Raw genomic sequence first — 22,999 nt, 5'->3', positions numbered from 1 at the left:
TGGCAACTGGGTGGCGCTATAACAACAGAACAATGCTTAAAAATGGCTAAAATGCGACCGATCACTGTGGCTCCCCCTGTGGCCGAATGTTGTTTTTTTTCTAATTTTTGGTATGACTAAATCATGGTATGGTATGCTGTACATAATCACGGAAACTGTCAGTGTGTCATTCTGTCAGGCAGTCATTCTGTCTGTCCCACGTTTTTCTACTCACTGACGTGGTCAATCTACAGTATGTGAAACTGCACATAGGCATTGAGGATTGGCATAGGTAGAAGGTGACAAAGCTACCAATGGGTATGGACTAGTTACAGTTATTAATCAAAGTGTTGGGGATTACAAATGGGTTACTGGGGTATAAAGCTTATATGTAAAATATAACATTCTATATTCTTCATTATATTAGTCAACTTTCAATAAAAGTAAAAGAATCCAAAGTATGTCACAGGCACTTGGAGACCTTTTCCAAAATCTCTGACTGAAAATACGCCTGCTGTAAATACAAGTCCTCTTCTTATATGTCTGAAGACCAGGGAGGCCCTTGCCTACACAGCCACACTGCTGACTACTGTTAAAAGCAAGGGAGGCTTGTTAGCAAAATGGCTCTGACCATAAACAAAGCTCACCCAAGACAACATCCCCACATTTGAACCAGACTAGGTCTAAATTTAGACGTGAACTCAAGATTCAGCAGAGAGACACATTGAAAGACAGCGTCCTCACGCCATGTCCACCAAACACCCGCCAGGCAAGCAGAGGTCTGAGCAAACAACAAAGCATGTACACTGGCCACCCATCTCCAATAGCTTTTGGCAAACACAATATCAGACCCAGTTTAGGCAACACCTACCTCAAAGTTCAGCTCAACACAGGCTGCCCTAACGCTACGAAGAGCTCACCAAAAAATTTAGCATCAGAATACATTAAAAGTTGAGGTCCTTTTACAATCTCCAACACCTACAAACACCATTTATAATCAGATTGCTCGTTTGGGTTTACCACGGGTGCTGTTGTTCGAAACCTAGATAAGGGATTAAGACGGGATATGTTGGTTATCCTGGCTTAATTTAGCGTTGATTCGGTTGTTCGAAAGCAGAGGCACATATGTTGCCATGGATATTTATTCTGTGCACTTAGCCTGGTCTTGACCAGGCTAACAACCAGGCTTAGTTTAGCCTGGTGCTTCATCTGTCCAGTCAGCTGTCACTGCGATTGGAAATCAATGTGTTTTACCGTCATTTCATGTTCTTATGTACGTATTTGCCTCATTTTTGAACAAAATACATTAAGCCTACAATAATAAATAAAATAAAAAATTTAACATTTAAAACATTATTTTGTCATAGCCCAAACATACTTTGACATGCACATATCTTTACCAATAAAAGGATTAATTGTTGGAATAAACATACAAGTAGGTGTATTTGGCATTAACACAATTAGTGGTTATCAGGTATCATAACTGTAGGACCTTCCCAAATTATATTCCCAGTTAAGTGGACCAATAACTCCAGTGTACTTCACATCAATGAATGAAAACATGAAGATGAAACCACAATATTCTTTGACCTCATTTTATTTAAATAAAAAATGCTTTGAGCTGTGGAGAGAAAGAGAGAAATAACATTGATTAATTGCGTCAGGTTTACAATGTGCATTAAAATCACTTACTTCTTTCTCTAGTTTCTTAATTTCTAAGTCCAATTTCCTTAAGGTTTTTCTTTTAATTTGTCAATTGGTATTACACTGCAAGACAATCCAAAGTCAGACAGTCCACATAACACCAATGGTTGATTAATGAATGAATAAAATGATTGATTCCATGTACAGTATACTGGAATAATGTACCTTGTATGTCCATTGCTGCATCGGTGAATCTGTGATCGATCTCGGGGTCTATTTAAGAAAGCCGTGGACGCGCACTCACCTGAATAAGTTACACCTGGCTTGACAAAGCCGCGCCTCCTCAGCCTGGCTTGGTGTTCAAACAACCAATTAAGCCAGGATGGACTTAGGGGAATTTGTCCAGCCTCGCTTTTCCACTTATCCTGGATTGGTTAATTCTACTTTCGAACAACAGGCCCCTGGTTTCCTCCCACAATCAAACAAACAAAACAAACAGAAAAAAACACACAGACAAAACATCTGACTGTACTAACACTACAAAGGAAAGTATCACTTGAGTCTTGAAAAAAAGATCACACACACTGCTTTTGCTCAGCCTCACAATTTATTGGCAGTAGCTCAATCCAAAGGGACTTCGGTTAGTGTGTGTGTGTGTGTGTGTGTGTGTGTGTGTATGACAACTGAGTGAAAAAAAAGATTGAATATTTAATAAAGTATATTAAATTAAAAAAAAGAAATTAATGCTAATGTTTCATACCCTGTAGAGCTTTGTTAGGGGGCACTTACCACCATTTTTTTTAAACACTGATCTTAAATAGATAGTGCTTCACCTATTTCATGTGCACAGGTGTGGGACATTTAATCACCGGTGTGCCTTAAATAACTGGAGAGCTGATGCCCCCTTCTTGGTGGGGCAGTCTGCAAGCTGTTCTTTTGTGTTATACCACAGAACTCTTTCCATCTCTTGGGTTTGAGTAAGTTATTTGATGCTGCTTACTTCCAGATAAAGTCTTTTCTCAGTGACAGACTTTATGGACTTGAGTGCATCAACCAGCAGTGATGCAGATTATTGGTGTAGCATGTTCAGCATCACCAGCTGTTATCTTAGAGAAGAGTGTAGCCAGGAAGTTAGCTTTATCAATTCCATCAGACATGGCCAATGTTTCACCAGCAGGTGTGCGCCACACAATTCTTTTGATTCTCTTTGACTGCCATGACAGAGGGGAGAACTTTTCATTTTCTCCCATTAAAACAATGAGTTGTCCTCCCTGTGCACCACCATCTGAAAGATTTCCAAATGAGGCATCACTGAATACAGTCACCCTCAGAGCACTGTCTCTGCCCAAGTATTGGAAGTTTAGAACTACCCTCTTGGACTTTAGTTTGCATACTATTCCATGTTCTCTGTGAACAGTCTGCACAGTTGCATTTTTTATGCCAGATGCCAAGTTGTTAGCATCAAACATGATACCTGGCCTGCTCTGTCTTGCAACCCACAGAGTCTAGCCTATCTTAGACCTGAGTTGATCCCTTTCCTTCTCACAGAGAGGTGATTTTTGCTCCACAGCTCATGAAGGGATCCCTATAGCCTATATGGGCTGCATGTGCTGAATGCAGTTTTGCTGTTGTACTTGCACTTTTCTGCCAACAGTCACAAAGTCAATATCTGGGGCCTGTTGTTCGAAAGTAGAATTAACCAATCTAGGATAAGTGGAAAAGCGAGGCTGGACAAATTCCCCTAAGTCCATCCTGGCTTAATTGGTTGTTCGAACACCAAGCCAGGCTGAGGAGGCGCGGCTTTGTCAAGCCAGGTGTAACTTATTCAGGTGAGTGCGCGTCCACGGCTTTCTTAAATAGACCCCGAGATCGATCACAGATTCACTGATGCAGCAATGGAGAGGGCACATGCCGCATACTTCTCACCCAGTGAGCAGCGTCCAACCGCCCTCTTCATACAAGGTACATTATTCCAGTATACTGTACATGGAATCAATCATTTTATTCATTCATTAATCAACCATTGGTGTTATGTGGACTGTCTGACTTTGGATTGTCTTGCAGTGTAATACCAATTGACAAATTAAAAGAAAAACCTTAAGGAAATTGGACTTAGAAATTAAGAAACTAGAGAAAGAAGTAAGTGATTTTAATGCACATTGTAAACATGACGCAATTAATCAATGTTATTTCTCTCTTTCTCTCCACAGCTCAAAGCAGACAGTGACTGATTACAGCATTTTTCATTTAAATAAAATGAGTTATTGGTCCACTTAACTGGGAATATAATTTGGGAAGGTCCTACAGTTATGATACCTAATAACCACTAATTGTGTTAATGCCAAATACACCTACTTGTATGTTTATTCCAACAATTAATCCTTTTATTGGTAAAGATATGTGCATGTCAAAGTATGTTTGGGCTATGACAAAATAATGTTTTAAAAGTTTTTTTTAAATTATTGTAGGCTTAATGTATTTTGTTCAAAAATGAACATGAAATGACGGTAAAACACATTGATTTCCGATCGCAGTGACAGCTGACTGGACAGATGAAGCACCAGGCTAAACTAAGCCTGGTTGTTAGCCTGGTCGGGACCAGGCTAAGTGCACAGAATAAATATCCATGGCAACATATGTGCCTCTGCTTTCGAACAACCGAATCAACGCTAAGTTAAGCCAGGATAACCAACATATCCCAGCTTAATCCCTTATCTAGGTTTCGAACAACAGGCCCCTGCTTAACAGAAGCTGTCATGCTCCTCACATCCCCACCTGTAACATACGTAGATCTGAGCTATTACTGTTGTGGAGAAACTTTGAGTGCCCCTCTCTAGTATCTTAGCATGCCCATATGTCTCCCTCTCTACTGAATTGAATAGCACACACAAGTGAATATGAGCTAAGGATGAATTGCATTCTGGGCTTATCAAACCAAATGGATTAAATCCTGAAATGAGCCATTTCGCAGGCGTTGTGTTTCTTAAAGAAATGTATCCACTGATTTGCAGATGTCTCTTTCCCAATGTAAGTCTCTAGAAAAACATCTTTTTGGGCCACAGGGCATCTCATGACGGACCCCGAAAATTGCAGTAGCCTACCACTGTTTCTTTCTGTGATAGCCCAAAAAATACATCATTGATGTTAACAAACACAAAAAGAGTCTATATCTACTCGGAATTTCACGTGGAGCCCCTTTGACATGTAGCCTCTAGGCTAATTAGAATCAAATGGCCCACACTTTCACATATACCTTTCTCCATACCTTCAAGCTACCATGCCCTACTTCCAAAGCAGTTAAAATTAAATCAAAGTGTGTAGTGCATAGGCATTCTCAGAGTATCACTTGAAAGCCCTGGGCTGCCCATGTCAATTGCTCAATCTCAAAAATGAGATACAGTTTAAAATAATTAGCAGGGCAAAGGTATGGAAACTTTGGGATTCATGACCCTACATGTTAAATCACATGGTCACATTATTTTTCTTGTCCCACTCGCCTGAGGTTATTTAAACATATCAGGTTCAGGGGCGACCTAAAGCTCACCTGATAGAGTGTTCACCACATACAGGCTGAGTCCTTGCAGCGACCCAGATTCAATTCCAACCTGTGGCCCTTTGCTGCATTTCCATATGCACCTTTTCCTGTCATTCTTAAGCTGTCATATATTTAAAGCAAAAGCTGGAAAAACTAACCTTTAAAAAAATAAACATTCCAGATTCAACCTTTACTCAAACATAATTCTAGCTTGCTGGCATACATGGAGGGAGAGACGGACTGCAGTGAGAAAATGAAGAAACATACATGATAAACAAAATGTCACTCATTAACATATTGTTACGCAGAGCAAGGCTACGTTATGTTAAGAGGTGGCCCAGTTACGAATAAGGTCTTCAAGTACACCAAAAATAAAAAGATTAAAACTGCACATGAAAGTAGTTTTTGCCTTTATGAGCATGTTATTTACTTGTTACTAAAAGTATTTTAATTGAGAATCATATGACAACGCCAGACAAAGTGGGATAATGTTAATGAATTCTCTAAATGTTATATTTTTTAAAATAATCCTGTTAAATACATAAATTGAGACAGTAACCAAGAGCTTGGAAAATAAAACTTGCACAATCATTTTATGTCATTATAATGTGTTTGCTTTAGATGTGGCCCTACTTGTTCAAGTTTGTTACCCACATTTAAATGTTGCAATGTGATTTAAACTGCAAAAATGCATAAAAATCTTTTACAGTACTTCATCATGCTGTTGATATTTTCTCAACTCCATAAAATGAAAATATGCATTTTTAGGGGGAAAAATAGCACTATCCTGCCCGACTGAAATCTGTACATGGCATGACACCATATGAGTTTTTTTTTTAATTGTCATTTAACGAAACAAATCAATTTGTGTCCCACACCACAAGCCTGAAAAAAAGCCTAATGACTACATTGATAATATTACTTTTAAAGTTTTAATATAAAATAAAGGTCATGATGAACAGCATTATAGTAGCAATTAAATGTGCATTATTGATGTAATATTGTCATATTTCTGTCTATTATATGCAGCATTTCTTTGAGCTGAATGCTAACATCAACATGATAGCCAAACATGCTAACAATGACAATGCTAACATGCTTTTGTTTAGCAGGCATCGTGTTTATCTTAGTTAGCTTGTCAGCATGCTAACAATTTCTAATTAGCACTAAACACCAAGCATTCAAAGAAAGTATTTGGTCTGTTGTCAAGTTTACGTATTTCAATTACATATGAAATTTCCATCACATTGAGTGCACTTATTCTAACATAAAACAAAAAAAAAAGTATTTATGTAATTAATTCAAATAAAACTGAGATGAGTAGACTAGGAAAATGTATGTAACTAAACCTCAATGAATTTACCTAATTAACTTTAATAAAGTATGTGTAGTTACTGTTATTACATAATAATAATAATAATATGTTCATCAACATATTTGAAATACATAGAATTTATTATCAGTAATTACATAAACTTAGTAAAAAGTTAATTAGGTAAATTATTATTATTGAGCTACACTTAGGTAAATTCTCATAGTCTATTAATCTCAGTTTTATTTGATTTAATTGTATAATCTGTATTTTTTTGGGTTTATGTTAGAATTAGCCTACTTGACTCGATTGGATGGAAATTTCATATGTAATTGAAATACATTAGCCTGACATAATAGACCAAATAATTTCTTTGAGTGCCAGCTGAAGCTAGTGGGGATTTATTGAGTTTTGCAGGTATTTGGTCATAAACCAAACTATTGGACAAATAAAAAAACCTGACATGATGAGTGGACCTCATAATTCATTACAATTCATCATTTGTGGACCACATTTAATGGCAATCCATCAAATAGATGTTGAGATATTTCACTCAAAACCAAAAATGTCAACCTCATGGTGGGACTAGACGAAAACTCAGGGATCACTAGTGTCAGAGGGATACATCCTCTGGGAACCTTGAAAGTTTCTAACAAGCTTTATGCCAATCCATCTAGTGTTGAGATATTTTACATAATAAGCAAAAACTCTGACCTGCTGGTGGCACTAGAGGAAATGTCAGGTGATCTGTAAAGTTTGTAGGGTTCATCCTCTGGGCACTGTGCATATCTGTACCAAATCTCATGGCAAGACATTGAATACTTCTTGCAATATGTCACTAAAAGCCAAAACATCAACCTCAGAGCACAGACCTTGGCCAAGGCCAAATTCCCTATCTCACAATGTAAATGAAGGCAAAACATATTTCGTGTATCCACCCAGTTATGCAGATCCACTCCAAAATTGAATGGGTTCCTGTGCTTCCTCAATCAGCTTACTCTATTTCAATTCAAACCAACTTGTTAACTAAAATATTCTAGATAGAAGCATAAATCCCTTGCTAAAGAAGAGGTGGTCTGTTATTTATCAGTTAACAGCAATGTGTCTTGTCCCAAAATATGAGGCAAAACAAACCATCAACCATTCTTCCAACTGTCTCTGACCTCTGAGGAATGGAAGGAGAGTAAAGAGCAGGCTGCAGTGCTCAGAATGACACTAAATGATAGGGACAATATCTGAGAGCGTGCAAATGTTGCCATGGATCTTCTGGAGGTGTCACACTGTCTGACACATTGTTGGACACAGGCCTGACGAAGAGGGCTCGTCTCATGGGAGATGGGTGTCATGAAAGAAGAGGGAGCGGGGGGAAGAATTTTGGGCGTGCTAACATCAAGCATGGTTAGATCAGTTGGACTCTGGAGTGTTCCCTGACTAGTTTGTTTTCTTTGCACCAACTAAAGGCAAAAAATTGCTGAAAATCTGTGCCCAAAGATGGACTCATGAGATGAACAGCAGAGAAAGAGAGCAAAGTCTAGCATTTCCATGTAACACTTTTCCACCTTTCACCCCCCAGCGTTGTATTATTGTTGGCGCCAATGTCGCAAAGACAACCAGATCGCTTTTTTTTCATATATATATATATATATATATATATATATATATATATATATATATATGTAGTCTTCACTGATCTTGCCATCAAGTTTTTCATCCTCCACAGTCGACTTCATGTTGAAAGCGTACGACTCCAGGCCGTTCTTAGCAGACACCTTGTCCCATATATATATATATATATATATATGGGTAGAGTTTCTGCAGTTACTGTGGCTGTGTCACTGTCCGCCATTTATGTTACTGGGTAAAGTAATGGCAAAAAAAACCTACACTGATACTCTTACGTAACTGGAGATAGCTGCTGATAGCTACCACGGAAAACAAAGGCACTATCCTTTTCCTGGCTATAATGCAAACTTGGAACCAATCAGTTATCTTCTGAGGACTTCTTCTGAGGTCTGTCAGAGATCAGAGATAAGCTGAAATGACTGGCGCACCAAAGGAAGAGTTTTGTCCTGGATATCCCATGGCTATATGGGATCAGCCTGAAATATTGGCCCTCGCCCCCAGAGACTTTATCGTCATCAGACCAATAGTTGATGGGTTCTGAGAGAGTCAGAAATTGAGTCTTGATTTTCCCTGGAAATCGTACCTGGTGGCAGACAGTATTACATAGAGAAAGCAAGTCTTATAGTGAACCAGTCTAAACGCAGATGGTGTCATTATTCTATAGCCATTACATTGTGCAATCAACATTTACTTCATCCACTCAACAAACTAAACAGAAAGAGGCAAATAAGTCAGCTTTTCCTTAAACAAACTGATGGCATGTGAAAACCACCCTGAACTCATTAGTCCTGAATCACTCACAGTACAAGCCTGGAGATAAATTCAGCACACCATAAATCCTGTTCAAGACGTCTGCTCCATGTGTCCAGCTCGTCTCTTTATCAGAGAGCTGCTGGCTGGTAGCTGCAGCTCGATAATGGCCTGGACTGTTTACTGATCTTCGCAGGAAACTGACGCTCACATTAAAGTGGCCTCGGCACTCGTGAGTAAAGTCCATAGCTTATGTCTGAACATATGTGAGTGAGAGTTGCTGGGGGGTATTTGGCTGTCATGAGAGGAATGTAAATTGTCTGATCTGTGAAATTCAAATTACGTTCTCTATGGTTATGTATGTTTGATGCAATCAATATCCATTAAATTCTTTATAATAAAAAACAGTATACTACTCTCCTGGATCCTAATGACTGCCCATGATAATTAACACCTGTAACATTAATCAGCTGGTGTGAGATGCACTGAAGATCTATCGTTGCTGAGAATGCATGAGGCAATTAAGTGCTGAACTCAGTGAAAATACAAAATTGTAATGTTAAAAAAAAGCCTGCTTTTAAACCCTATAGATAAGACTGATTCGGAATGCAGGATCGCAACGTTCTGATCTTGAGGTCAAAGATCACCTAACAGCACTGTGTTGGCTTACGAACAATTCTGTTAATGTTGCAGTTGTGTTAGTTCGGAGCGGAGGTTGTGGACTCACCGCTGATGGTGGGAGCCTTCCTGCTGCGCTGCGTGTCCCCACGTCCTCTCCCTTTGTCCAACTATCTTACTTTTTGTAATGTTGACTCCAGCCCAACCTCCATACTCACACACACACACACACACACAGAGTAAACAGACAGCTGCTCTTGATGTGTGTTTTAGCTGGACGTGACCAAAGATCTTCTTTTCCTGTAAACGATCTCTTGCAGGACAAAAGTCTGTCGGTGTGAACAAAATATTATTCTCAGTCATTTTCTGGGGAATAATTAGGAAAACACGAGAACTGAAGTTGGGGAACAGTAGCATTTTGAGGAAATGTGTCTCCATGAGAAGGCAATACTGTCAACACTGGCAAACAGAAACTAGCCTAAATTTACCATCACATTTCCCAGCATCGGGCCTTTTGGTTGCAATAGGGATTTGAACTGGCAACCCCTGAGTCACACAGGACTCCATCCCTGCCCTGCTTGTAGGAACTGGACTCATCTCATTAAAACATTCCCAGTATAGAGTGTTTATAAACAGCCTCTTGTTCATCCCGTGTGATAAATGGATGCTCCCTATCATTGGCTCTTCCTGCTAACTCCCCAACCCGCTTAACAATCTCTCTGCCACTGTTTCACAACCCTCCACCCCAAACACATACACACACACACACACACACTGAACCCATGATATTTTCTGTACTGACCTTGCTTCCATGGTGGGTGGGCCCTTACTGTTTTGAGTGTGTGGGATTGCGTTATGTTTAATAGTGAGGGAAAGTGTGTGTGTGTGTGTGTGGGGGGGGGGGGGTGTGTGGGGGTGTCATGAGGGGGAAGGGTGCAACTGAGAGGCCAGTGTGAATCTGCTAATGATGAAAAACAACATGGCTGTCAAGGCCTCCCAGGAGCAGGTCAAACGTAGTCAACGGGGATGGGGCAAAAGCGAAGGGTCAAAGGTCAACATCACAGCCAAGGGCAGGCCTTGACCTCTGCTGAGCTGAAAAAAGTGGGAGGTGAAGAGAGTAAATTGTAGAAGAGAAAGAGATTTCCAATTTTTCTCCTCAATAGGAGCAGTTAAAATAAAATTCATTTAAAAAAACTAACACCATTATGAAGATACCAACACTTTACACAGAATTAAACAGAACACAGAAAAAGTGTTTTCAATTGTTTAATCTTTACAGCACACTGACCCACTGAACATATTTAATATTTCTCAAAGTACAAAACAAACTTTTGTTGTGCAAAACAGTGAGAATGAAAAAAAAAGAAAACGTGTAAATTCAACGTGGTGGTGAAAATCTGTGTTAAAGGAGCTGTTTGTGACATTCAGAGCATATCTGTGATTAAGTCTGGTGCAGAGTGCCTGTACATGGCTCTCTACATGGAGGTGGCTAAGCCAGTAGCTATCAGCTAACAGTGCTAACAGCATAAACAGTGCTAACAACACCAACAATGCTGATAGAGCTAACTGTGTTAACATGGGGGGGCAGAGGATGGGAACTGCACTTTTGAAATGATGCTGTCATCAGTGGTAACTGTCATATGAGCGCAGTGCAAAGCTGCGGCAATGAGCTAGCCAGTGGGACACACACTGACATGCACGCATGGCCGGACCATCTACCACAACAACAAACAGAGAAGCTCAGATTACAACACACAAAGGTATGTACTTTATTCTCTGCTCAGGATCCCTTTCCTACACTGTATCTTTACATAGCAAATAGTTTTTTGCTGCTATATTTATGCTCTGAACGTCATACACAGAACCTTTAGGTGACTTATATCACCAGTGCAAACAAAGCTGGTCGAGAGTCTGTATTAAAAAAAAAGGAATAAAAAATAAAAAGTACAATAAAATCGTATGGCTACAATTAAAAAGATATCTTAAATGAACAAAAAAACATAAATGCTCACTTTTGTTGATTACAGTACTTGGTGTAAACATCAATTAAAAATGGACTAATTACAATTTACACTTGGAAATGCTTCACAAACATTTCCTCTTTTCAGACACATCACTGCAACACGGTCAGGCTCCATGCAGTCATTAGTGTCATAACTGTCAAAGTACTTAAAAACACCAGAATAATTTGAGAAACCTGTGTGTGGTGGGGTCACCGCAGTAAGCAGGTTTCTGACATCTATGTGAGATCTGACATCAAACTGAGGTTTTGGCTTAAAATCAGACGAAGAAGTTCAGGCTGACAGGGAGTTCCATCCATGTCCGACACCTGAAACCCTCAATTGTCCATTTAAAACGCGAACATTAAGAGCAGTGTAAGTCATATCACTGCAGCTGAACCCAAATGAAGAACATCACCTGGCACAGTACTTTAACAGATAAAAACACATTGTAAACATCTCGAAAAAAGAGCATAATAAATAAAACTATAAAATCAAACTAAAATGTAATATTTTCTTTCATCCTGATTTGGTTTTGAAGATTCACTGGAGGCGAGTGTCTGTTCGTGTCCCACCAGTACACTCTGGGGTTGTTGCTTTAGCTCCCGAGCAGAGGCGATGTCTCGTCATGGTTGGCGTCCACCTCCACCTTAGCTCTACGGTAAATTATAAACTGGACAGAGATCTGAACCAGAGCGTTAAGGAAATCTGAAGACATCCTGGGAGAGAGTCTGTTTAATGTAACAAGTGCTTAGACAGGATTTCAGCTACAAACACACATGGCTATGAGGAACAAAAGATACCATTTGACCATAACGTGAGAAAATACCTGCTGACAACCTAATTTATGGTATTAAAAAATATATCTTACTGAGTAACCAGACAGTGAGTCCTTGTCATCTGCTGTACAGTGTTGGGCCACGGAGCTCCAGACTCTCAGGACTCCAAAGTTCCAGGTTCACTGTGTGGATTTTACTACTTTAATGAACTGCAAATGTGTTGCATAAATAAAGTAGCATTTAATCACTAAAACTGAAACACAGTCTAGTTAAACTTCTGCGGTCTAGTTTCTTTGCTGGTTAAGCTCATTATCCTCCGAGAGTTTGGACCTTTGATACTTTTGTGTTTCCACACATGCAGTCATAAGACATAAACCCATCTGATGAAGTGCCCCCTTTTCTAGCTCAGCTCTGCCTAAAATGTAGCATGTACGTGGGACTAGAGCCCAGATGCCTGGCAACAGCGGCCATGTTTGTTTCTTTAAAGGATACAATAAGGTCTAAAGAGAGGGTGCCGAGGCTGCCGATGAGCCAGGGCAAGTGATGGACTATGTAGCTGCTCTCGCTCTGGCCCCAATCCGGGTTCTTCAGCAGGACACTCAGGCCGTATGTGGTGTTTCCCAAGATGACCAGTGCAAACAGAAAGTAAGACACTCCCTCTGTCGACTTCCTTTTGAACTGTGAGGAGAAACGAGAGGACGGGAGGGGAAGTGGGAAGAACATGAACCTTTTTTTAAGGAACAGAGGATGTTTCACACAGTCACTACATATTTTCCACCACAGTGATATGTGCAGATTGCAGAGGCAATTGTCCATGCTGTCAGTGCATAATATTCATTTTTGCCTGCTCAATTTTCAGTTAAAATAAATTTAGCATTTTTAACTCTGATATACACAGAATTACACATCAAAACACAACTTGTGATGCATTCATTTTTTATTTAGAGGGAGGGGAAAAGGTGGTGGAACCTGGACTATTTCCTGGACTACGCAATGTTTCTGTAAGTTATTATTACACTTAATGTTACTTCAAACGGCGCGGGATCCCTGGCGCATCACTAGTCACCGAACCTGACAGCAGCACAATAAATGGTGTGAATTATTCAAGTAAAAAAATCAGCAAAGAATGTCACTGCACACAATGGCTCAAATGAGCTTCCTCTACTAGAAATATGGAGACTATTTTTCCCTCATCAAGATAAAGACCAAATTAGGCCAACAGTGGTGAGTTATAGTCTGTGTGCATTACTGTTAAGGTAACAAGGAATAAAGTGTGTTCATGTTTTTGTGAATAACTTTAACACTTTCATTTTATAAGGCCTATCACTAAGAAATTACTGTCAAATGTCTAAGAAACAGTTGTTATTTTATTTTATTCCGCCTGCCAAAAGTATTAAAAAACAACTTGTGTACTTAATTTGAAGGCCTGTCAAGGCTACAATAAATAGGCCTATTAAAACATATTTATTGCATTTTAAGAACTAAGTACTAATATTTCATTATAGTGATAATGGTTACAAATGTCTTGTCACACAGTTCTACAGCACTAAAATAATATGGTGTGTATTTATCAAGAGCAATGAAGCAGATATTTAAAAGAAACACAAAAGTTAATTTCCCTAGTAACAAATTACTTTCAATGCGGTAATTAGTTAAGTAATCCAATTACTTTTGAGAGACGCAACTAGTAATTCTAACTAATAACTTATTTTCAGTAACTCGCACAACTGTGTGTCAGACTCTTGATACTGAGTTATCTCGGTTTAAATGTTTTGAACTTGTATGTAGTTTAACCAAAATCAGTACAATGAGAAACAAAATGCCATTACAAAACAAAAAGTTTAACACTTAAAAAGTGAAAGTATGCCATATACAGTGACGCTGGGGATTAGAACAAGTATCAGTATCAGTTAATGTCTCCCACCTACAATATGCAGCCAACGGTACTGAGGAATCTACACATTTATAGCAGAACCCGCTTTGTTATACTCACATTAGTGTACATCTGGGGAAGTCTGGAACAGAGGTAGAGCACTGACGACACTGAACCGATGGAGAAACCAACTATCTCTTTGGGGGTAAAAGGCTGCAGTGACAGAGAGGCAGACATGACAACATTACAACAGCACAAAAAAGGCCAGACGTAACTTGTTCACTTCCCTCAGGTCAATAATTAAACAAATAAACATGTCTCACCTTGATTTGATTACTATCGGAGATTGACAGCAAGGCGCGACTTCTGAACCCAGAAGGAGTAACTTCCTGTTGAGCATCTAACCCGGGGAGATGGTTCAGGCTTGTGGTGAAGCCCAGGACACAGGCTACACCCACCACAAGCAAAACCCTCCTGCCTGAGGAAGAGACAACACCTGGGTTCAACATCAATACTGGGAAAGACATCTAAGCACATTCCTCCAGACAATGGTCACTGTGTCGAATATCACTAGTGAGGGAACAAACACCACACTACATGTGGCACGTGATGACATCATGACAGTGTACAGCGATTAACCTCCTTCTCTGTCTGGACTAGTGTTGGATCATTGTTCATCTACACTGATATGAGAAGCGTGCACATTAAGCGGCTACATCAGATAAAACTGATCTTCGAAATGAGCACCTTAGTAATAGCTGAATCATTACAGACTGTGGCTGCAGTTTTACACTTAGGGATCAAATACATGTTTGGGGTTAATCATTTATTATCCATATGTTAAGAAATGCCTGTGTGTAGGGTTCCGAATGAGGCTCTGAAACTCAAGAGCACAAAACAAGAACCTGGTTCTTTTCTGTTTTGGAAAACTGAGAAGTGAAAAAAACAAAACAAAAACAAACATACAAAAACACTCACTTTCAGCCATTCTGTTCCTCATCTTGTAGTATAAGTACATGCCCAGCATCGCCAAGTCAGCTAACACATAATAAATCGCTGTGTATGTCTAGATGACAAAGAGAAAGAAACGTGTGTCATGAAAAATTATTAAGTCATAGTATCTTGTTTTATCCTTATTTCATTGCTGCTGGTCACTGAACGTTGCCAAACATCATTTCATTATATGCTTACAATGACAATAAAGTGTTATGTTTTATTGTAATGGAATTCCATTTAAAAGTCTATTTGTATTATTACTTGATAGGAATAATCAAGTAAAATGACACAAATAAGAATTTGAATAATCAATTATCTAAGTCACTGATAAAGGTACAAACAATAATAAACTGGTAATATCTCTAATAATGGGACATATCTTTTTTTGTCATTACACACATAACATTCTATAACATTTAAAATACATACTTTTATTACTTTAAATGAAAAAGACATCTTAAGACATAGTTTCTGGTTGTCGTGACTTGTAATGATTGTATATTTTACATTTTATTGCCTTAACAGTTGATTGAACAATGAATTATAGCATAAGTGATATAGAACCAACTGTTAGTAATAGTCCTCCTCTGTCATGGGAAACATCCTTACAATCAAAATCCTTATATCACTACAAGTTACCTGAAGTGGAAGCTGGTCAGCCAAGAAGGAGCCCACCAAATTGCAGGTGTCACCTCCCAACCACAGCAGCAGAAACCAAATAGAGAGGGCACTGTCCATATTCCCTGTTTTACATGAGCTGTAGTACTGTCTGCAACCAGAGACAGAAGACAGAATGATGTTAAGATAAAAGGGCATTTCCTCTATGAGAGCCACAGACACCAACACAAACACTTACGGAAGTGAGGACCCCATGAAGCAGAGGATGGACAGGAGGCCTAGGTAGATGCTGGCCATGTCTCTCGCATCTTGGGCACATTCCCCAAGCCCCTCCCAAACCCACTTGGACCCATTGGGGCACAGGGAAGTGAAGTTTCCTTCAGTCGTCCATCCTAAGTTACTGCCCGAGAGAACTCCTGCTGCCGACATATTCTGCTGTAGACAAAAAGGCTCAGTAAATATGCAATTTATTAAAAAACATAAATACCCACATGTAGAGTTATCTGTACATCAACAGCCTACAGACAGTGTTTACATGGTGCTTCTGAGACGGATAAATATAACGTTAGCTAACCTTTTATCACAGACTTGGAGTTTTCATAGCTTCATCACACACACTCAATCAACCATATAAACGACAAGAAAAAAACACATACGGACCATTCATCTCGACAAAACACATTTTCCAGTTGACTCGGTTGTAACAGGGTCAGAGGCTGCTCAACACTTAAAACAACAACAAAACAACCTGTTTAGATCCGTATTCTGCTGTTACACCGATTAACGCTAAACCAAGGCCGTTAAATAAAGTGGTGTGTGTGTGTGTGACTACATTTATAGATTGTGTCACGCTAGAAAACACACATTTTTCACACAAATAAACCCAGCAGACACCACAGAAAAAAACAACCGGTTGTTAGCCACTTAGTTAGCCAGCAGCGACAACTACAGCTACCCATTACAGACAGCTAGAACTCGCCTGTGGTTTTAAGGTCGACACCGTCGACAAACTACCTCACTGTAAATAAATAAACAAATTCATCTTGCCTGTGTGGCCGCTGACATGTCGCAGCAGAGTCCTTAGCCGAATAAAAACCTCTCCAGGACTGAACAAACAACACGGAAACAGGCAATAAACAACCAGACCTGTGCTCGTGAGCTGATTGGTCGTTAGGCTGAAACGTCACTGCAGCGGTCATCAAAATGAGCACGTGACTGGTGGCTAGCTCAATAACAAATCTGTCAGGTCTTCAAAAAAAGGTTTAATTTGGTTTGGGCTTATTTAATAAGAATTATATTCCTCGTCATGGGTTGAATATGTGAAGCAGACATGTCTCTATGATACATTTAACACACTGTGGGTTTAAGAAGCAGACACAGGGGAGTGTGCTGACAATTGAGAAAAGCATTTTCTATTGCTGCATCCGGTTAATGTGATGTCACAGTTTATCTACTGTACATCTTGATCATTAGAAAATTAGGCTATATTTTATGTAACAAAACAACTGTAATTGATTATAGATCTTTCGAAAACATCCACTTTGAAGATTTGCTATGACTATGAAAGTTGATGAACAAATCATTCTGATTCAAGTTTAGGATCAACATAATATCTGACCCCGACTGTTATACACAATTGTTAAACACTTATTAATTCTGTGAAACAAGTTAACGGTATGCTTTTATGTTAATATTACTTATCTGCAGAACTGGGGCAGCTTCACGATGCCAATTTCATGTTCCAGCGCTCATACATTTCACATACTCTCATCAAATACCTACAAGCCTTGTTAAATTAGATTATTTGGCTCCACATGGTGATTCAGTCATTAGTCCTAAGTCGTCATTAGCTCTGAGGCCTTCTACATTCTTCAACTAGCTTTGCATTTTAGTATGCGGCCGTGAAAAACAATACAGCCACTGTATGATAACCAAGTCCACGTGTAACCGGGGCTTGTATGCAAATGTTAATACTCAGTGGACTTAAAAGAGGTTGTAAGGGTTTCGATATAAATCGTTTAACAGCTCCTCTACTTTGTTGAATGCAGGTAACATGTGATGACACGTTAATTGTCATTATCACAATATAACAGAGGTTACTTTTATCATAACAACCTGTCCTGTATCTTGTTTTCAATTGTTTTCAAGATAACAGCTGTCAAAAGAGAACATCCTACCTGGAGGAGACGATTAAAATCCGATGTCAGACTTTGAATGAAAAAGGAAAAGAGAGGATAGCACGGGCGATTTCCGGAATTATTTTGTGGTGATGCAAAAATGGGTCAGCTGACAGTGTGTCAGACTGACGACTCAGCACCTCACTGAGCTGATGTCAGCTGCTGCGTTTTATTTTCAGGTTTGTCATGTCAAGTTCCCACCGACTTCACGTGCTTCTCGTAAACTGGCTCCGACCTCTGGTTCTGTGCAGAGCCTCAAAAAAGGGCAGGAGCAACATAAAGAGGGGCCTGCAGAAGCGAGTCTTTGCTGACTTCTTCTTTTCACAGAGCCATGAGTCATTGAAACATTTAGGACATCAGAGTTTAACAAACTTCCACATGATAAGACTTGTACCATCTTTGAACACCTTTAAACCCGGGTTTAAAACTTCTACATTCTGCGCTACCTTTGATTAAACCTTTTATTTTTAATGGTTTTTTAAAAAAAACTTAAATTAACCATTGTTTAACCTGAATAGACCCACTTGAGATTAAAGCCAGGAGGCAGTCCTTTTTTTTTTCAGCAAATATGACAAAAAAAACTTTTTTTTCTACTGTCACTACATCCTGGCAGTCAGTACACAAGGCAGATCATATATGACAAATGCTGCTCTGCAAATGTATGATTTTGTCACAATGTCATCATGTGTTCTGGTTTCTGTTTGTAGTCCAAGTAGTGTTGACCAATCACGTTTGAATGACGGCAAACAGCCGTGTGGAGAAGCGGAATCCACTACTTATCAAATGAGATGCGTTAGTTTTAAATTTGCTTTTTATTTAAAATATATCTGCATTCATATGTAGATATGTGTTTATAGAAATCAGCCGAAATGACCGTCATCCAGAACATGAAGTCTAGGCTCAGATATCTGCATCTCATCAGCCTGAACTATTGGCCCTCGCTGATCAAATAATCTGATCAAATAATAATCCAAGAATCCAGAGCCCTACAAAATGACCTCCAGCAGGCTACTGGTGTGCATGTTTCTGGCAAAACTGTCAGAAACAGACTCCATGAGGGTGGCATGAGGGCTTGACGTCTCCTGGTGGGACCTGTGCTCATAGCCCAGCACCATGCAGCTCGACTGGCATTCACCAGAGAACACCAGAATTTGCAGGTCCACCAATGGTGCCCCGTTCTCTTCACAGATGAGAGCAGGTTCACACTGAGCATATGCAACAGGCATGAAAGAGTCTGGAGACGCCGTGGTGAATGTTACGCTGCCTGTAACATCATCCAGCATGACTGGTTTGGCGGTGGGTTAGTGATGGTCTGGGGAGGCATATCCTTGGAGGGTCACACAGACCTTCATGTCATAGCCAATAATACCCTGTCTGCTGTCAGGGTACCAAATCCGAAGATTGTTTGTCACACGTTGCGCTGGTGCAGTGGGCCCTGGGATCGTCCTGGTGCAGGACAGTGCCTGGCCTCATGTGGCCAGAGTCAGTAGGCAGTTTCTGGATGATGATGGCATTGATGCCATTGATTGGCCCTCTCATTCCCCTGACCAAGGTCCAACTGAGCACCTTTGGGATGTTATGTATCGATACATCCGACACTGCTAAGTACTGCCACAGACTGACCAGGAGCTCACTGTTGCCCTGATCCAGATCTGGGAGATCTTCCAGGATGTTGTTGTTTGTAACGCACTCTGTAAATTGTTCCAAATTGCATTTGTGCATGAATGTGCCATACAAAGTAACTTGCCTTGCCAGTAATATCTCCAATTTCTCTCCTGGGCTGCTGACAGTGAGGTCTGTCGACTATTCAAAATAAAGGGGGCACTATGTTCGCAGACAGATGTAGCTGAAAATTTTCAAGCATGACGACTGAAATACCATCCACCTCCATTTGCATTGCGGTGAAGGCAGACATTTTGAAAACAGGCATCTTGAAACCTGGAAACATTAAATAAAAAATATCTCCATGGCCAGACACCACAGCACAGGGGTATGTGGGGATGTTTTATTGTTGCTTATCTAATTTGGTCAAACAGCTCCTTTAAGAGCTCTCCGGCAACCATAAACCTACTCCACACCACACATTTTCTTTAATATATTTCAAGAACAGGTTTTATTGATGACGCACCCAAACATCTATACTGTAGGAATACCTTCAGTGGGCTAGATTCTCTTATTTACACAACGCTTCCACAAAGTCATACAAATACTTGGTAGGTTTCATGTCAAAGTATAGATATAATACATTAAGAACTGAGGACATGGGATTCAAATGTTTTATAAAGCAACCGTCACAACAAATCTACAAATGAAAATGGATGATAGAAAAGAAAAGACGATCTTTAACTTAACTACTGCAAAACAAGTCCTACTTCAAAATCTGTACAGGCGAGTTTTTGAGTGTCCATGAAATAAGGAGGAAATGCAGCTCTTCTATGTTTCTGTTGTCAAGAGTTCTGATAAAGGCAGACGTCTAATGTACTTGACAGTAATTCTTTCAAAGGCAAGGATGAGATAAACCAAGCAGTTTATACAGCGAATCTCGTCCTTTTTGTTTGCTGCCTCAAACAAAGGAGAAGTGTGGGAAGTGAGGAAGACAGTTTTCCACTTCTCTCATTTCTTTTGCGGTTGGTTCTCACTTGATGTGGACCACTTTGTCATCCGTTTTTAACCGTTTGCGTCTGGGCTGTATGAAGTCCTCCCCAGAGTCATCTGTGTCTTCGTCCTCCTTTAACTTTGCGTCCATGCTCTCGGTTTCAGGTGTATCAGGGAAGCTCTGCCCTGGGAAAATCTCCTGCAACTTCTCCTCAAAGTACAGGCTCACTGCCTTGCCAGATATCTCCATCTCTGATCCCACCTGCAGGAAGAGGAGAAGGGGGAGGGAGAAGAAGGTGAAGAGTGATATGGAGGAAGCAGGAGGTTGATGCCATTCAGCGGGAGAAATGAATGGGTTAAAGCAGGGAGGAGGAGAAGGAGAATGAGGAGACAAATTAGATCTGGTTAAGACTCTTTGTGGCAGGGTGGCCCCGGCTCAACGTTGCTGTACAGAGCAGAGATATCCTGCCGCCCCGTCCCACTGTGGCTCCATGAAGCATTTCCACAGTCAGAGTGCATATGTCAAAACTTCAACAAGGCTGCTTTCAAATACTTTCATACAATTTAAGGGTCAATGAATCAATGAGTGGGGCAAAAACAAACAATCTGCATTTTAAATGGTTGTTGAAAACTGGCTGTTGCATACTAGTTAGAACATGATCACTGCAAACATTTTAACACCACTGGCACATGAAAACCAATTCTGGAGATGTTACATGAAAAGGAAATGCTTAAAAGATTAACTTCAGCATTTTTTTTTAACCTGGACCCCATTTTTGCGTATTTTTGTGTCTAAGTGACTAATGTGAGCAATTTTTTAAAACTGGTCCAACATTGCAAGAGAGGGCTGCGGCCAGCAGCCATGCAGTGCCAGCAGTGTCACCAGATGGGGCAATTGTGCGCCGTCACTGTGCACCTATTATAAGTTATCTTTGCCACAGACAGGTTCATATTGTTATTTTAAGTGTCTGAAATGTCCCTTTACCTTTCACTTGATCAGGTGTGTTTGTTATTGTGTCCAAGTCTTACTCAAGGAAAGGTCTCATTCTGAAATCTCACGAGATGTGACTTGTTTCAGCAAGACAATGATGAAAATGGGAGCGAGAGAGAAAAGTGTGTCGTGCTGGAGTACAGAAAGTGTAGCAGAGTTTGACAATGTGGATGAGGCCTTGAATTTGATAGTGTCCCTTATCTCTGCCACAGTAACAAACTGACTGGATCATGCAAAAAGTAAAGAGACACTTCAGACACTTGTGATAACAATCTGAGCTTATATGGCAAAAAAAAACCTTTTAATCGACATATAGTCACAGTGCACAATTGCCCCATCTGATTACAATGCAGGCATTGCATGGCTACTGGATACAGTCCCTTTTCTCTCAATACTGGACCAATTTCAAAAACTGTTGTTAACATCAGTCAATTAGACACAGAAATATGGTAAAATGAGGCCAGGTTGAAAAATGCCAAGTTGCCCTTTAATGCCTATCAAACAGGTCCCTGGTTTCTCAACAGGCAGGACACCAACAAACAAAAAACTTAATATAAATTCAAGAGTGTGTTCACAGTGGGACAACAAATTCTAAATAAAATCTGAGCCAGTTATAGGACAGGAGCCCTGAACCCAGGCGTTCACTCATATGAAGAGAAAGACTGTTATCGCTGTCAGTGGTTTCTTGGTCTCAAAATGGAGTCTGGACTGATGCTCATGTGCAGCTGTTTGCTTAAAAACATTATGAACTGAAATGAACCAAATACTATGAGGGACCTTACAAGCCCCAATTTGTTTTACGTGTCTCAAATGCATGTACCACTCACATGTATATACACTTTACTTTCAAACATGCATATACACACTAATTTTCACTTCTATATTAAAGTAAGTATTGCCTTCATAAATCTACATAGACACACAGCACCTGTCAGTCTCATCCTCTGAACTGCATCCATGGGTGAGAAAGTAGAAAGTCTAGAAAGTTAGGCGAGAGGGTTGTTCTTGACATTATCTCATTAATATAAACCATTGCAGGCATAATACAAAGATAGGCTCCACTGTATGGCTTGACCTTTCAGTTAGCACTCTTTTCTACACTGCAGTGACAACAAAATTGAAAGTCACATACATGTTGACGCAAATGTACTTGGGTGCAAACAACATTGCTAATTTGAAAAGTGATCAGCGGGGTAGCGGAGGGGGCATTCTTACTTGGGCACTAGGGGTGTAATTAGCGGAGGGGGCATTCTTACTTGGGCACTAGGGGTGTAATGGTACAAAAAAATCTCGGTTCAGTATGTACCTCGGTACACAAGTCACGGTTCGGTTTTTTTCGGTACAGTAATGAAAAAAATAGACAACTATTAAATATCTTTTACTTATTGGTAACCTTATTAAAACATACCACCACAGCAGTTAACTCTTTTTACACAATTTTTGAATGAAACATATATATATAAAATCCTGCTTTTTCACATTGTTTGAATGAAAATAGAAATATAAAAG

General features: G+C 39.8%; 3 protein-coding genes across 10 annotated transcripts in view; all 3 read right to left on the bottom strand.

The window, feature by feature from the left end:
• nr1h5 (nuclear receptor subfamily 1, group H, member 5) overlaps positions 1–9,791 on the bottom strand; it is a 28,968-nt gene extending 19,177 nt beyond the window's left edge. The window contains exon 1 of one of the 3 annotated variants that reach the window (XM_050063858.1): positions 9,571–9,791. The gene's annotated coding sequence lies outside the window, so the exon portion shown is untranslated. The remainder of the gene's footprint in view (positions 1–9,570) is intronic. The other 2 variants (XM_050063857.1, XM_050063856.1) reach the window with 2 other exon arrangements.
• A 923-nt stretch (positions 9,792–10,714) lies between these two features.
• Positions 10,715–17,926, bottom strand: slc66a1 (solute carrier family 66 member 1). 3 transcript variants are annotated; one of them, XM_050065882.1, is made up of 8 exons: positions 17,905–17,926; positions 15,966–16,162; positions 15,749–15,878; positions 15,092–15,179; positions 14,437–14,591; positions 14,234–14,326; positions 12,733–12,918; positions 10,715–12,146 (listed from the first exon to the last, which is right to left on the bottom strand). In XM_050065882.1, exons 2-8 carry the CDS (start codon positions 16,154–16,156, stop codon positions 12,060–12,062), a joined length of 930 nt encoding a protein of 309 aa, XP_049921839.1. In that variant the 5' UTR covers positions 16,157–16,162; positions 17,905–17,926; the 3' UTR covers positions 10,715–12,059. The 3 variants fall into 3 exon arrangements, with proteins under 3 accessions (XP_049921839.1, XP_049921836.1, XP_049921838.1); XM_050065879.1 differs by lacking the exon at positions 17,905–17,926 and adding an exon at positions 16,775–16,903; XM_050065881.1 differs by lacking the exon at positions 17,905–17,926 and adding an exon at positions 16,775–16,902 and having other exon boundaries at positions 15,966–16,159.
• A 619-nt stretch (positions 17,927–18,545) lies between these two features.
• trim33 (tripartite motif containing 33) overlaps positions 18,546–22,999 on the bottom strand; it is a 38,083-nt gene continuing 33,629 nt past the window's right edge. The window contains exon 21 of one of the 4 annotated variants that reach the window (XM_050065874.1): positions 18,546–20,761. In XM_050065874.1, the coding sequence (XP_049921831.1) occupies positions 20,540–20,761 (222 nt within the window). In that variant the 3' untranslated portion in view covers positions 18,546–20,539. The remainder of the gene's footprint in view (positions 20,762–22,999) is intronic. The other 3 variants (XM_050065876.1, XM_050065875.1, XM_050065877.1) reach the window with 3 other exon arrangements.

Source organism: Epinephelus moara, chromosome 16 (assembly GCF_006386435.1).
Source record: "Epinephelus moara isolate mb chromosome 16, YSFRI_EMoa_1.0, whole genome shotgun sequence".
Taxonomy (NCBI): Eukaryota; Metazoa; Chordata; class Actinopteri; order Perciformes; family Serranidae; genus Epinephelus; species Epinephelus moara.
Note: the sequence above shows the minus strand (reverse complement) of the source record. Positions and strands in the feature narration are given on the sequence as shown.